The following is a 14410-nucleotide window of genomic DNA, read 5'->3' on the forward strand; positions in this document are numbered from 1 at the left end:
TTTGGAGAAAAGTGTCATGCCATGTTAGTGAACATTGCACACACAAAATACAGCTAAATGCATTCTGCTGGATTTGGAAAGAATATAAATGTGTGCACCCTGAGCAGACAGGCAGGCAGATTTTACTTCACAGTACAGAATGTTTAGGTTTATTTGGGCATTGTGTGACTTTAATGCTATTATAACAAGTCACCATTGACATTTACAAGAAACCTACCTCTGTCCTTTATCAGATGCAAGTTTTTATAGTCAACTGTCAAGTTGAATAGGCGTTTATTTTACATACACATTTAGGGTGGAGTATCACTTTAAGTGGTGCCCCAGAGATTTCACAAACCCCCAGTTGATTATTTTTAGCCGTCTTGCGGAGACAGGTCCTGGTTTTTGTGCAGTGCTGCACGTGCCTGACATTTAAACACATACATGCTTACTGTGTGTACAGAACTGAAATATTGATAACAATGCTTACATGCACACGCTGTGCAAACTTCTCAGAAGGCTTTTTCTAACATCATGTGTTGCAGTATATTTATGGTTATTTCAAGAGTATGTCACAGCAGTTTTAAGGGTAACGTCGTCATATTCCTTCTTCATATAAAACATGCAGTTTCATATGAAGGTTGTGCTTCAGCAGGAATTATTAAAGTGACCTGAAGCCAACAATGTGAACGCTTTTTTTAAAACTCACTGTGACCCCTGAAGGTTTGTGACCCCATTTTTCTCTAATTCTGAATAAGTTTGATCAGACTTTTGCACGTTCTAAAACTAGATAAGGGGGACCCTATTAAAAAAATGAAACAACCTCAATGGTTTGAGGTTTACACTCGCTATGAATAACATATCACTGACACAGTGACAGCTGCCAGTTACTCCCAGCGTGGTTGTTCGTGACACCCCACTGTGCGAGACAGAGACAAAAGGACCTCAGTGAAGCGACAGGAGAAAGTTAAGAAAAACTCAAGTATATGCTGATGCTATACTACCTGATATGAAAACAGAGGAGGAGCTAATTACTTGGCCTCGCCTTCCTGATTATTAGTGTGTTAAACACACTATGTGTGTTTAATACGATATGCAAAGTGATGACGGAAAAAAGAAACTTATAAAAACAAACTGCCAGTGGTGGAAACAGCCATGCAGTCACCGCATAACATGTCAATAAATGGATCCAACAAAGCACACTCCCTGAACAACAGCTTTTCCTAACCCCAATGAAATGTTGTTGTGAACATAACCTTAGGTAATTTATTCCACCATGGCTCACTGGTAACACCCAAAAAGACCTGCCATTTTCTTTAAGATGCTCTGTCCCAGTCAGCCAGCCTTATCAAAGTTGCTCAGACCCTTCTGCTTTCCATTTTTCCTGCTTTCAGCACATCAACTTCAAGAACTGACTGATTAGTTGACTGTTTAGATTATCTCGTAACAAGATAATCCATGTTATTCACTTCACCTGTCAGTGGTTTTAATATTGTGGCTAGTCGGTGTGAGTCAAATACGTATATACTTTGTCACACACCCTTTCATTTGTGCTTTCAATGGAAATTATCATATGTTCAATGCTCGTGTTGGTAAGTTCTCTCTAAAAAAAGATGCATTTCATTGTAATACAGTAGCTCTGTGCATCATATTGTTGTGGGGAGTTAGCTGTCTGTGTTGAGTAACACATGGCAGAGGTGTGAGTGGGAGAGCTGAAATATTTCACAGCTTAATAGGCCGTGTTTTAGTTCTGTACCACCCTGCACAGTTTTTCCAGTGAGCTTTTACTGTACAACATCTCCCTCATCAGATACTCTTTCTATCCATCTAAAAGGTGTGAGCTGTTTGAATGGTATTCTTAAGTGAGCGCTGCAGCCTTATGTTATGAGGAGTTGAACCACACAGCTGTGGTTGCTCTAAGTGGTGTAACTTCCTGTTTTCTGATGACAGTCGACACAAATCCCAGCTGATTGCTGTCTTGATTCACACTAAAGAGGAGTGTTTGTGCGTACATTTCTATCTACTATACATTTTCCCCTCCTGCAAGTAGCTGCCCCACTATGAATGCTGAGTGCTGTTTTTGTCTGCTTCTGTTTTCATTGCTCATATAAAAACAGTCATTCTGACTATAAAAGTACATAACAGATGTACATTTTAAATAGTTTTCTCTTGAATCTTTTCATGGATGAGCACACACCGAGAGACACACACTCACCCGTCATTCATGCTGTTCTTGCTTTATTCAGTTGAGGGTTGAACGCTGGAATATGTCCCAGCATGCATTAGGTTAAAGGCAGGTAAACTTCCTCAGAAGTTCAGAAGCACTATAGTCCTAACAAGAAAGCACAAGAGTGAGCAGTTGAACATAGAGCACAACTGAAATTGAGTCGTGATTACTTTTAGTTGTATAAAATGTCCTACACACTATATTGGAGCTGGGTGATATTTTTCCAAATTTGAAGCTAGAGGAGGCTTTATTTTTTGAAAACCAACATCATTCTAATCATTGTTCCAGTCTAAAGGTCGGAGTATGCTTCAAATGTAGTCGTTTTTTTAGGCTTGTTCTAAACAAAGACATGTTGTTTGTAGCTGTTCAAGAGGCCAAAAGCAGGCTGAAAAACCTACTGTCATAAAGTGGCTCAGACCACCTGCCTTTATGCTTGTTGGTAAATATGTGAGTAAAAAACCTGAAAAGTAATGTTTTTCATTGTCGGCTGAGGTAGAATGATGTACATGAAATACCACTGAAGCTTCCTCTCTATGGAGGAGATGTAAAGTCAGATGAAAACATCAGATGTGTTTTTTGTAGCGATAAGGAGACAATGAGGTAACTTTCATAAATTCACATTTTGTTACATTTTCTACATCTTTTACTTTAGTTTAAGATGTAGCTGGAACTCTTTTAACAACATCACCTTGCTACACACTCATCTTCTGCAGCTTTTTAATGCCAACCAGCTGGAAAAATTAGTGCCACCAGCTCTCGGATCCTAGTATTCACAGAACAGTGTTGGATAGAAACACGCATTAATTATATCACACGTTTTATTTTGCTAAATTTCTAGACGTTCCGACGGACTCGCCACTAAGGCATCGACAATCCAAATCCACCCATTTGTACAAACAAAAAATCCTACATACTTTTCCGCCTCCTCGTAAGTGGGCGACCTTGTGGGATTATCTGTTTTTGTAAAGTTAAGAAAAAAAATATAATCGAAAAGTAAAATGTGGCCCCTCAAGTCTGGTGTTAAAAAAAAAAAAAAAAAGGCTAGGCCAAGGGGAATTTCATGTGCTATGAAACATTGTGAGAAACACTTCAGTTGAATCATAACCGATGCCTTAATCCTCCTCCGTACCTAATCCCTCACAAGAATGAAGATTTGTGTGTCTCTCTGGACACAGGCTAGGTCTAATTAAGTGTTTTTCTCAGTGTGCTCTGATTAATTCCATAATGAGCCTCTTTGATGTGGAGTTACATAAAACACAGAGGGGACACACCTCCGCGTCATCCTCCATCGAGCAACTTTGATGGAGAGTTGAGAAAGAAAGTGACATCGGCACCAACCTGTTGAAGGACGCGAGGCCAGCCAATCAATCAGTTCCCCTGCTGATTCTCCAGCTGCTCTCCTTCCTCACATTCCCTCCCTCGCTCAGTGGCCTCCATCTATGCAGAGTATTTTTAGTCAGCTGCCCGCTCCCCTGAAAGCAAATAACCTTCTTTCTAACAGTCTGTCAACACACACACACACTCGCACTCACACAAACTGCCCGTGCACAAGAAACCAGTGCCACAGCTGGGCCGGGGAAAAAACAAGGCTTAGACATGAAAGGCCTGTGTTGCATGCCCACTGGCCCCACTCTAAATCCTAACATCTTCATTTAGGTTTTAGTTTATTATGCAGCATCTTTTGGTTGTTATTAATTAGGTTGTTTTTGTTGGATACAAGGATGTGAAATCCTGTTATTAAATAGTAAAAACTATAATTCAGTTGAGCTTGGAACAGTCTCAAAGCAGTGAAGAGATTCTCTTTGAAAAGATATATTTGTGAGCTGTGGTTGTTTAGAGAAGCATTCCAACTCTTCCTGGTAGTAAACACAGACACTGGTTTATTCCCTCAATTTGCATGGCAAATAAGGTTGGTTTTGATTTCATAAAAAAAAAAAAAAAAGAAGATCTCTTTCATTTAATCATGTGTAGTTCAAATTGGACATGACTTTCTGAATGCGTGAGAAAGGGTGATTTTTATTTATTTATTTATTTTTATTTACTTGAATGGTGGTCATTCTGACAAGGTCACAAGTCTATTTATGACATTTAGTATAGAGGAGGTAAGACTAACTGCTTCAAATGAAACAATAGAAGACTAACCTGAATGTGATGGTAATGCCAGTGAGCATTTACCTACTGGTGGGCTACCTTGACAAATACTTTAAAGCTGCTGTAGTCTGTATTTTTATTAACAATTGGTCATAACTACGTTTACATGAGAGCTTTTATTTGTAGCAATTGTGAGTTTTCTAGTTTTTTCTTCTGACCAGTAACAAAAGTTTTTGTGTTCTGTATTTACATAGAATTCAAGCCTTCAGCAGCTTTTCTTCAGATGCATCTAACAGTGTGACACACATTTGAGAAAAAAACATCCGTCTCATGCCAGACATGGTTGTTACATGTTAAGTTGTCCTTGAGGGAAACTTGAGCACACGTGCTGAACATTGTTTTATTTTCAGTTTCGTGTGTGAGTTGCTTTGTAGTAAGGTCTACATGAGTCATTATCTTCTGTACCTTGGTTCTACCTCAAATGCAGCATTTTTTTTTCTGTGGTAGACCTGTGTGTGAGTGAGTCTGATATTAGTGCCAGGTGTAACCAAGCAACCGTTGCTTTTTAAAGACTTCTCATCTCTCCTCCTTTCTTTTCAATTATGGAGGTTGCATGCTGCAGTGCAAAAGCTTTTTATAATATTATTTCTCTTACCTCATGCTGATGTGGTCGGTCAAAGTGAAAGCTAGCAACGCCTGCTGGGAATGGTAGAATGGCGTGCTGGCTGAGAAGGATGGAACAGAACAACAACCAGCTGAGATGGGAGAATAGAAAACACCTAGAGATTAGCAGAACCAAATGCAATAATATTGAAACTGAAACTGAGGCCAAGAGACAACAGTATGAGGATTACTTGGAGAAGGAGAGGAGTAGGTGGAGAAGGAGTAAACTCTTGTAGTGACCATGTGTTTCAAGCTAATCTTAGCAGGCCTCTTTGATGGGACAGGTTTAGCTGTAATTTCCCTTCCAGTCTCAGTATACATCGCCTGCTGTAATACCACGCTGGGCTGCGTTGCTATATTATGATCCACAATGGGAAAGACACTTCAGGTCATGAACTCTGAGGCTCTGTGGCAGTCTGACTGTTATGACTTCATTGCAAGTCCTTAAAAAAACAAAAAAAAAAACAATAAGCAAGAACAAAAAAGTCCTTGTCATTGTCACCATTCATTTTTTTTGTTATTTATGTGAACTGATCGTTTAAGATATATGCACTAGTGCAACTTGACTTCATCAGCCTGAAGTGCTTTGCATGGTATTTGTTAAATTCAAAGATTTGGCATTTGCAGTTGGCACATATCTTGCAGTGACACAGTCATCCCTAAATTCATGATGTTGTCCTAGGTAAATAAAGCGGAGGTGAAGTTTTAATTTTTTTTCCCAGCCTTAATTGAAAAGGATGGGATGTGTTGTCATACTGAAATGCCACTTTTCTCACCAGTGTTACCCACTCTAGTGCAAATTTATTGCAAGTGTATAAGGATTATATTGGGGATTTTGTGTTCAAAACTAGTTCTGTCATGTTTTGGACTCAATCTGCTCGACCATGGGCAGGTTTCATTGTCCTTCTGTTTTACTGATATGCTCATCAATAGTGCAGGTGCTTCAGAACCTTTTCTTGAAGTGCAGTGTTACATGGATTTTCACTAAAAACCAAAGCAGAGTGTCTTAGTTCCCCCCGCTGTCTGAAAAGTAGGACATCGACTGAGAGAAAAAAAAGACGCATGGGCAAAGAAGAAAGAGGAGGTGGAGAGAACTAAGTGAGTGAAGTGAAATGCTAGGGGAGGAAGAGGAGGTGTACATGGAGGAGAGACTGGGGAGGGTATGGGTTTATTTTTATCTCTCTGCCAGTATAGCCCCACTTTCTAATTAACTGCAAATTAACTTCTGATAAGCTGAAGGCGGGTGGCAACGTGCCTTGGTGACAGATATAGACTCAGTTCATCCTCTCTTTCCTTTTGCTATTAGCCCACTTTCTCTCTGCGGCTTTGGCCTCCAAGGGCCTGCCGGTCCTCCTCTGAATCACCCTGGCAAGGCCAACATCTGTTGCCCAGAACTATCACACATCCCTGCTGCACATCAGAGCTGGGTCAGCCTAAATTTGAGCACTCTAGAAAAGCTCTGAAAGAACTTCTATTGGACCAAGCTGCTGTAACTGTTTTGTTTCCACTCTCTGCTCCATGTCAAGTTAATCTAGGACTTATTCCCCAAAGGAGTTACTTTAAGATTTGTTTAAGTAACTGTCAACAGTATGGTTTTATAGCCTCATTACCATGGTAACCCTCCTGTCAAGCTGATGTCTGCTGTGTTCTTTCTTGCAACGTCCACTTGTGCACTTGCAGGGAGATTTTGGAGAGATAAAATTCATCGCCCTTCCACCCTCCGTGCTGTTGAGTGTCTGTGTGATATAAATGTGATACACAGGAAGCCTTTGAAATTGCAGCGAGTGCAGCTAACACTGGTCCTTGGTGCTGAAACTTTCTCAATGAGACATCAAGGGCTGCAGCGTTACTGGATGGTACCACTGGCTCCCATGCTGGAGGCAGTGATGACAGGGTTACGAAATAAACTTCAGACAAACAGGTGCATCTGAAGCTGACAAGCAGCCAACTCAAACGTGCTGCATTATGTATGTGTAAGCAGCAGCTTGCACATACTGTAGCAGTCTGACCTGTAAACGTATGACTGTGTCAGGCCTCGATGGTCAGGTGGCAGCTTCTTTGTTTGAACTTTTCTGTTTCTCTGTCTGCTTGTCTCTGTCTCACTGTCTTTTTCTCTTCCTCCATTCATGTGACTAATGACAAGGTCCAGTGCTCATGTCCTTATATAGACCTATGCTCTCTCTGATCTGGCTGAGGCTGTGACTATGGTGCACATGTGTACACACACACACACACACACACACACACACACTGGAGACATTTAGTAGCCCCTGGAAATATCAACACACTATATGTTAGGGATCATTTCATGATCTAATAAATGAATGTGTGAATATACTGGTGGTAAAACAGTGAACAGTGTAGCTGTACTATTTATATTATATTATACTAATATTTTGTGCTGCTTACGTGTTTCCTTAAATGAAACTGGAAGAATTAATAGATTCTTTGATGTTAAAGAAATCTGATTCCACTCTAATAGCTTTATATTAAAGGAAAGAGCAAAAGCCAGAAGACCAGCTAACGTAGCCTAGTGTGGAGACTAGAAGCAATGGGAACCCCCTAAGTTACAGTTACACTAGGTGCATGGTAGTTATGTTCCAAATGTAATTATTAATACAAATTACTTTGAGAAATGACATTTTCTGAAATGACTAAAGTAGAATAAGAGATTAAATGGCGATTAATGAAGTATTAAGGTTAGGTTTATAAGATGTTGATACCAATACCTGCTTATATCCTTATTTAACCTATGATAACGGCAAAGTAAAGTAAAAGTTTGTAATATTAAGTAAATTAAAATTATTAAAAATGCTTTCAAATGGCCTAGAGTTGTCATGGTGGTGTGCTCTGTACCCTGATGCCATCCAGAATTAGTGCACCTACTTCTCTAATATCTTGGCTTGGTTACAGATATTATAGAGCTTACAGATCCCTTGTGTATTCTTATTATAGGCCGGTCTTGTTGGGACAAACTCTCTAAAAAACGTGCGCGCACACACACACACACACACACACACACACACACACACACACACACACACACACAGAGCTGTTCGTCAGACCTAGTTATCGACATAGGGAGATCTCTCCTTAAATGGTAGACTGCCCAGGGCCCTGTCTCTGTTTCCACTGCACAAACCAAATGAATCCAGGTCTGGGAATAGCCTTTTAAAGTGGAGGAGAGCCAGACAGGGGAATGACAAATATAGGCGGCGTAAAAGAAGGTGAGAGAAAAAGAGAGAAATAGCAAAAGGCTTGTCGCTATGCTAAAGAACTTGATTCGTGACCCTGAGAGAAAGACACTACATGTAGTGAGGCAGCTCCATGTCAGCAGAAGGAGAGACAGCATGTCATGGTTGTACAAAATGCATATATACATTTACACACTGTACTTACTGTATCTATACATACCCCATACAAACTGTACCTTAATTATCCACTAAAGATTTGTCTGAGAAAATTGCAGACATCATTAAGCTTACAGACTGACTAACAAGACATCCTCCATTGGTCTGTTTTCTTCTAACTAGCAAGTTACAAGATGCAGTGTTCCCTATCTGGCATTTGAAGCTAGTTAAGACACACACTTTGAACCTCACTGGATCTTTGATGTCAGAAAATCTGAGAAAATGTTCTTAATGATGTTGCTAATAGTTGTCTTTTATTTTCCTTTTTCAGCCTGTAAATCTACAGAAAACATGGCTGAGGGAGTTTTACCAGGTGAGTAATTTGTACTTGACTATTTTCATTATATATATGTTAAATATATTAAGGAGGGAAGAAACTAATTTAACATGTTGGACCTCAACATGCATATTGTATCTTATATTGAGCTCCACTGAATCTACTGTGAAAGATAGTCCTAAACTACAATTTATTTTCGAAACCAACCAACCTTTTTATGCTCTCTGCAAACGACTTGGTATAACGTTAATGCTCATTAGGCTAATGTAAGGCTCTGCCATGTGGCTAGACTGCATGTCAGTAGTGGTGGCAAAGTGTAAAGCTGCACCAGTATGTTGTGATCTCTCTTCACCACAATTTCCTCATCTTGTGTGGAAGAATGACGCTCACGTTTGCTCATTTTTACTTTTGCAGAAACATGCATGTGCTTCTCTTGTTTTAGACAGACACGTGTTGACTACGTAGTCTAAATGCTGTCATCTAATTGGGTGATAGTACAGCCGAATTGACCTCAATGCAGAATAGATACTATTACTGATTAAATAAACACCCATCAGTTTTTCACTTATTGAGTGAATTTCAGCTGCTCTGTTTGGCTGTAGTTGCCTTTACTGACATCCCACCTGCAGAGCTCCTCGTACTTTACATGGCCAAATTATTGCTGTGGAAATGGGAAAGTTTATCCTGACATAATGAGTCAAACTGGGGTGATTTACTGTAGCCTATACTGTTGGATGCTACACTCAGTGTAATGTAACTGGGTCCTGCAGCTACACAGAGTCTACTGCAGCTACAGTGTACGTTAATGTTTTATGAGCTGACCGACAGAGTGACGCCTTAGCTTTTGGCTGTAGCAAACCTTGTTAGTTCATCTTTTGTCAAATGGTCAAATTGCTTATAACATACAATCAAATGCCTGAAATAAATTGCAGATGTGATGGAGACACTGCTCAGACCAGACTTAAAGTGTACTTTATATACTAAAGTTTATATCACCACAGCTTTTACCATGACAACACACACTACGCTATGGGAAGTGTAATCTGCTTGTTTTCCACATCATCCTTCCCTTATTTGCTGTAGCAGTAGTGCTACAGTGCTATTCACTCAGCCGGTCTGGCATGTGTTTCTAGCTATAAGTGCTATCATTTGACTGACATAAAAGAATTTACGGCTAATTCACGTGGTTTTCTTTCCAGTTAAAGTTCAGTTATGAGTCATGGGACTCCTATACTACATTTTCTTGTGCAAAGAGAAAACCTATAGATACCACAGATGTGCTGTAACCTGCGATGCACTTATTACCTTTATGTAATCAATTACTCCTATTTAGTCTTTTTAAAAGAATCTTGCAGACTAATGCTCAGTTAAGCTGCTGTGATCTTATTATTTAATTCTCATCACTCTATACACATAATTTCCTTCAGAAAGCAAATGCTCAAGCACAGTCATGTTTCATATCTTACCTTTTCATCTACATTGGAACCCCTGACTAACCACAACTCTTTCCATTGGGGTAAGGGAAGTGAGACAGCTAGAAGTCTAACTGCAGCTTGAAAGTGACAGACGGATAGAAAAGAGACACCAGAATTTTTCTTTATAACCGTATGGTTGAAAAAATGTAGATTAGGTGAATAAGATGCAAATCTTAGTGGAACAGTTGTGCAACAGTAGTTGTGATGTTTTCATTAAAAAGCAGCCTTCAAAGGGAATATTTTTGCAGATTGTAGTGGATGAAGTTTTTGCTTAGTATTACATTTTTACTATTCATTAGACTGGTGTACTTACTTGGTCAGTTTGAACTTAAAAATAAAGTTTAAATGTATTTTCCTGCTGTTTTGATTACCTGGACTAGTTCAACGACTAGTTGGAAATGGTGCTAACATTGTTGAGCAAAGCTGTGTAGCTTCCAGACTAGTTAGCCCAGGTCAGCTTGCTTGTTTCCACTTCCTGAGTGTATACAAACGCAATGGGTCCATCTCTATCATGGTAAATGTACGGAAATTGATGTTAAAGATTAAAAGCTAACACCAAGACTAACACTGCATTTCTGAATTCATTAGTAAAAAAGACTGACAGTGATTCTGAAAGTGTTACTTAACGCTGCTGTCAGGCTAAATAAACCAGCCAAAAGTGTATTAGAGTATGTGGCCTCTTAATTTGTGTCTAGGTCGAATACCTTTATATATAAAAAACACACAACCACACAACAACTACATCAAGCTTTTTTTTTTTAATTATTAGTATTTATTTATTACTGTATAGGATGTTTTTTTAATCATTAAGCAGATTAACTTACAGTACAATAGTTTTCTAGGCACAACTTTGTTTATGTAGAAGAATCCTGAGTCCTATTGCATGTGACCCATGCATTTAGTTTTCAGTCAAGACAACCCAGTCATAAACTGTGAGCCTACTGATAAATGAATGAATGAGCACCGCAGTGTTAGGAGGAATATATAAGTGAAACTGTTTAGTGGTTGTGAAGGGTTAGTTACACTTTCCATTCCTTCATTTTCTGAATCTAACTACATTTCTGAGTCGACTGAGCACAGATCACCAAAAGTATTTTAGCCATGGCAATCTTTTCTTAAGTCACAGACTCGTTTCCAACATGTCTGTTGGATAAAAGAGATGCTATATGTTTATGATGATGTTTATGACAGTGCAGGCTTCTAGGATGTTTTTCCACACTTTATTCATAAAGTAGTAATTTTGAGGAAATGTGGTTCTGTGGGCAGAAGTCAAACAATTGTTTTGTCTTGTGGGCAGAAGTCAAACATTTCTTTTGTTTTAGGTGTTCCTAATATAAATACAGACACTCTTCAGTGTGGAGAAGTGGAAACAAAAAGTAATTGGCTCAGTATGTGTAGAAATACAGGCATGCTGCACAGTAGAACAGATCAGAGTTTGAGGATTTACAAACATTGAAACAAAAAAATGTGCCATAAAAAGTGATAAGTAATTTTATTGGTCTTTGGAACAATGTCAAATCATGCAGGATTAGCATAGATTGTCTCGTTCCATTCCAGCTTGAATGCATGCTGCCGGGGGCGGGCCAATTACTAAGATATTCTGAAAAGGCCTAAACTTCTCATTAAGTTTGAAATACATGCAGGGAGTGGTCTCTGGTCTTTTGGACCCCACTGTAAGTTTGATGCCTATAAAAAGTATTCAGTCCCCTTGGAAGTTTTTACATTTTGTAAATATAAATTTCTTTCTGGAGCATAAAAAAATGAAAACTTTCAGGTGGGGTGAATACTTTTTTCTAGCCGTTGTGAATATATATATATATATATATACACAACATATTTTTCCCTTCTCTGCATTGAACACGTCTTCTGTTTTCTATTCACATCTGCTTACACTGCTGCTTCTGTATGGACAGTCATGGTGACAGTGGTTGGGATGTGGTTAATTCAGACCTCTATGTAAATCAAGTAAATAAAGTCCAGTCAAACGCTGGAGAGAAAAACACACAATCTTATTTGCCATTGTCAAGAAGCAATAGTCCTTTGGTTATGACATAAAATATTCCAGACTCACCTTGAACACACACCTATCCACCTGTGCAACTCACCATTGTGTTTTCTCAAGAATATAAGATAATCCTTTCTCCCACAATTCAAATATTGTCACATGGATGTAAGAATACTTACTTACTTTATACTTCTAACTTTGGATGTCCCTTTCTTGTTACCTTTGGCCTGGAATCCTTTAATATTTAGTGGACGCAGAAACAGATTCCGATCTGACACTGAAATAACAGCTGCATCCTATTCAATCTCACACACCTTGGTCTTTAATTTAGCTGGCACTGATCCTTTGTAATGCCGTATGCCTAGATTGGCACCACTTCCTTCAGACAAATCATGCAGCATTAACTTGGTGTGATGGTCAAACATTCCAGCTACATGTAGAAAGGTTTGCGACAACTTTGAAACAGTTTTAATGTACTATTGGCAGAGATCGTGCTTCATTAAACACACCAGGAGGGAAAATGGACTTGAGTTTCAAAGAGTTTCTCAGAGTGAGTGTAGATTGACATATATAGAAAAAAGGAAAACTGTCTTTTCCATGAGAAGCATGATTGACAGAAAAGGAAAACACTTTGTATGTGTACTGGCCTTTAATCTTAACTAACACTAACAAAAAAAGGCTGCAATTGCTTCTCATATGGATATTTGAAACTGGTTTGTGGATAAAATCTTAAACTACTGAAAGTGCCTCATTATCTCAAAAGAATTTCCCCTTAGACTATACATACAGATAGTTACACAAGTAAAAAATCTGCTGAGCTGCATGGTGGCCTCCACTAACTATGACTGTCACATGTTAAAACATGTTTGTCAGGAGATTCCAGTCTGTACAGTATGTTGTGTTTAGCACTGGGGTTTTAGATATCGTGAGCATTAAGCATGCCTGAGCGCAGAGAAGCATGTTGTGGATACGGCTGTTGAGGAATTCTGTTTGCATTGTGCAAACTACTGTGTAGCCGGTATCACGTCTGCTGATGCATGTAATAAGAAAGAGGAAAAGAGAAGCGTGTAGGGAGAGAGAGGTGTGCCCCAGTGTAAACCAGGCAGGCCTGTAGCCTCATGCCAACTCTGTGCTGCTGACGTCATGGAAAGAAGCATCAGACTCTGAACTCGCGCGACTGGGAACAACTAGCAGTGACAGCTAGAGGTAAAAGCGCTCAGATGGTCTTCACTCACTCACCGTGTCCCCTCTGCACACATCATAGAGTCACTGTGTCTTCTGGTCCATAAGTTAGCCTGCCCTTTGGCAATGAACTCTTTAAATATGATGCTCTTTTTTATACTGGAAAACTTCAGTGGAAATAAAAAAGAAAAGCACATTTTTTGTTCAGTACAGTATATTGTCATGACTTCTGCTTTGCTTTGATTTGGTAGGAATTCAGGGGCAGTTTCAAACAGGAAAACTTTGGTCTAATGCCCAAAATTGAATAAGCATTGTTGCTTTAATCACATGGGAAAATATTGTCATCAAGTAACATTTGAGGACACTTGTGTTGCCAGCTCCCACTGTATCACTTCCAGAAATGCTGCATGCATTGCCACTCCAGGGCAACTGTTTGCATTCCACACTTACAGGGCGATATTCCACTCGGCATCCTGGAAAATAAACACTACAAGCTGTTAAACTGGTTTTTATAGAGCTGTCACTGCAACAAAGATCATTATACAAGGTTGAGCAGGCTTACTGATGCCTGCTGTCTTCCTGCAAATCTTAAACATGCATACTTTACATATGTTTGTACAGTGTGTAATGCAGCTGTTGTCTTCCTTCAGTAATTCAGTAGCTTGAGGGAATGCCTTGGGGAAATACAATTCTTAATTTTATGACACACCTTGGTTATATTTCTATTGGCTTGTTTGCACCAGCTACTGTAAAACCTGCTAAAAGGTTTGCTCTTTCTCCCTTCCTGTTCTCTTCTACTTACCCTGGCTAATTCTGGAGAGGCTGCCTCTTCATACCAAACATTTTTTGGAACAATGTAGATAAACTATGCAGCATGAACTTGTTTAGTTCAGTTTATTTAGGCAGGTGAGAAAAAACTGAACTGTGCCAAAATGTCAAAGAGCAAATATAGGTCTCTTTTCTAAGAGAACTGCAGTTTAGTCCTGCAGGGCTGAGAATGTAATCAGAACAATTTACTGAAATCTGCTGCAGCATGTGAGGTTCTAAGGGGGCAGAGAAACACAAATTGACATCTAACAGCCAGTCCTTACTCATACATGT

The 14410-nt window shown here is 39.3% G+C and overlaps 1 protein-coding gene across 1 annotated transcript in view; it reads left to right on the top strand.

Annotated features, from left to right (window-relative positions):
* Positions 1-14410, top strand: part of LOC113159306 (inositol polyphosphate-5-phosphatase A) — a 121597-nt gene that overhangs the window by 25616 nt on the left and 81571 nt on the right. The window contains exon 2 of the mRNA XM_026355928.2: positions 8642-8683. Coding sequence (XP_026211713.1) covers positions 8642-8683 — 42 coding nt within the window. The remainder of the gene's footprint in view (positions 1-8641; positions 8684-14410) is intronic.

The sequence above is a fragment of the Anabas testudineus genome, chromosome 15 (assembly GCF_900324465.2).
Source record: "Anabas testudineus chromosome 15, fAnaTes1.2, whole genome shotgun sequence".
Classification (NCBI taxonomy): Eukaryota; Metazoa; Chordata; class Actinopteri; order Anabantiformes; family Anabantidae; genus Anabas; species Anabas testudineus.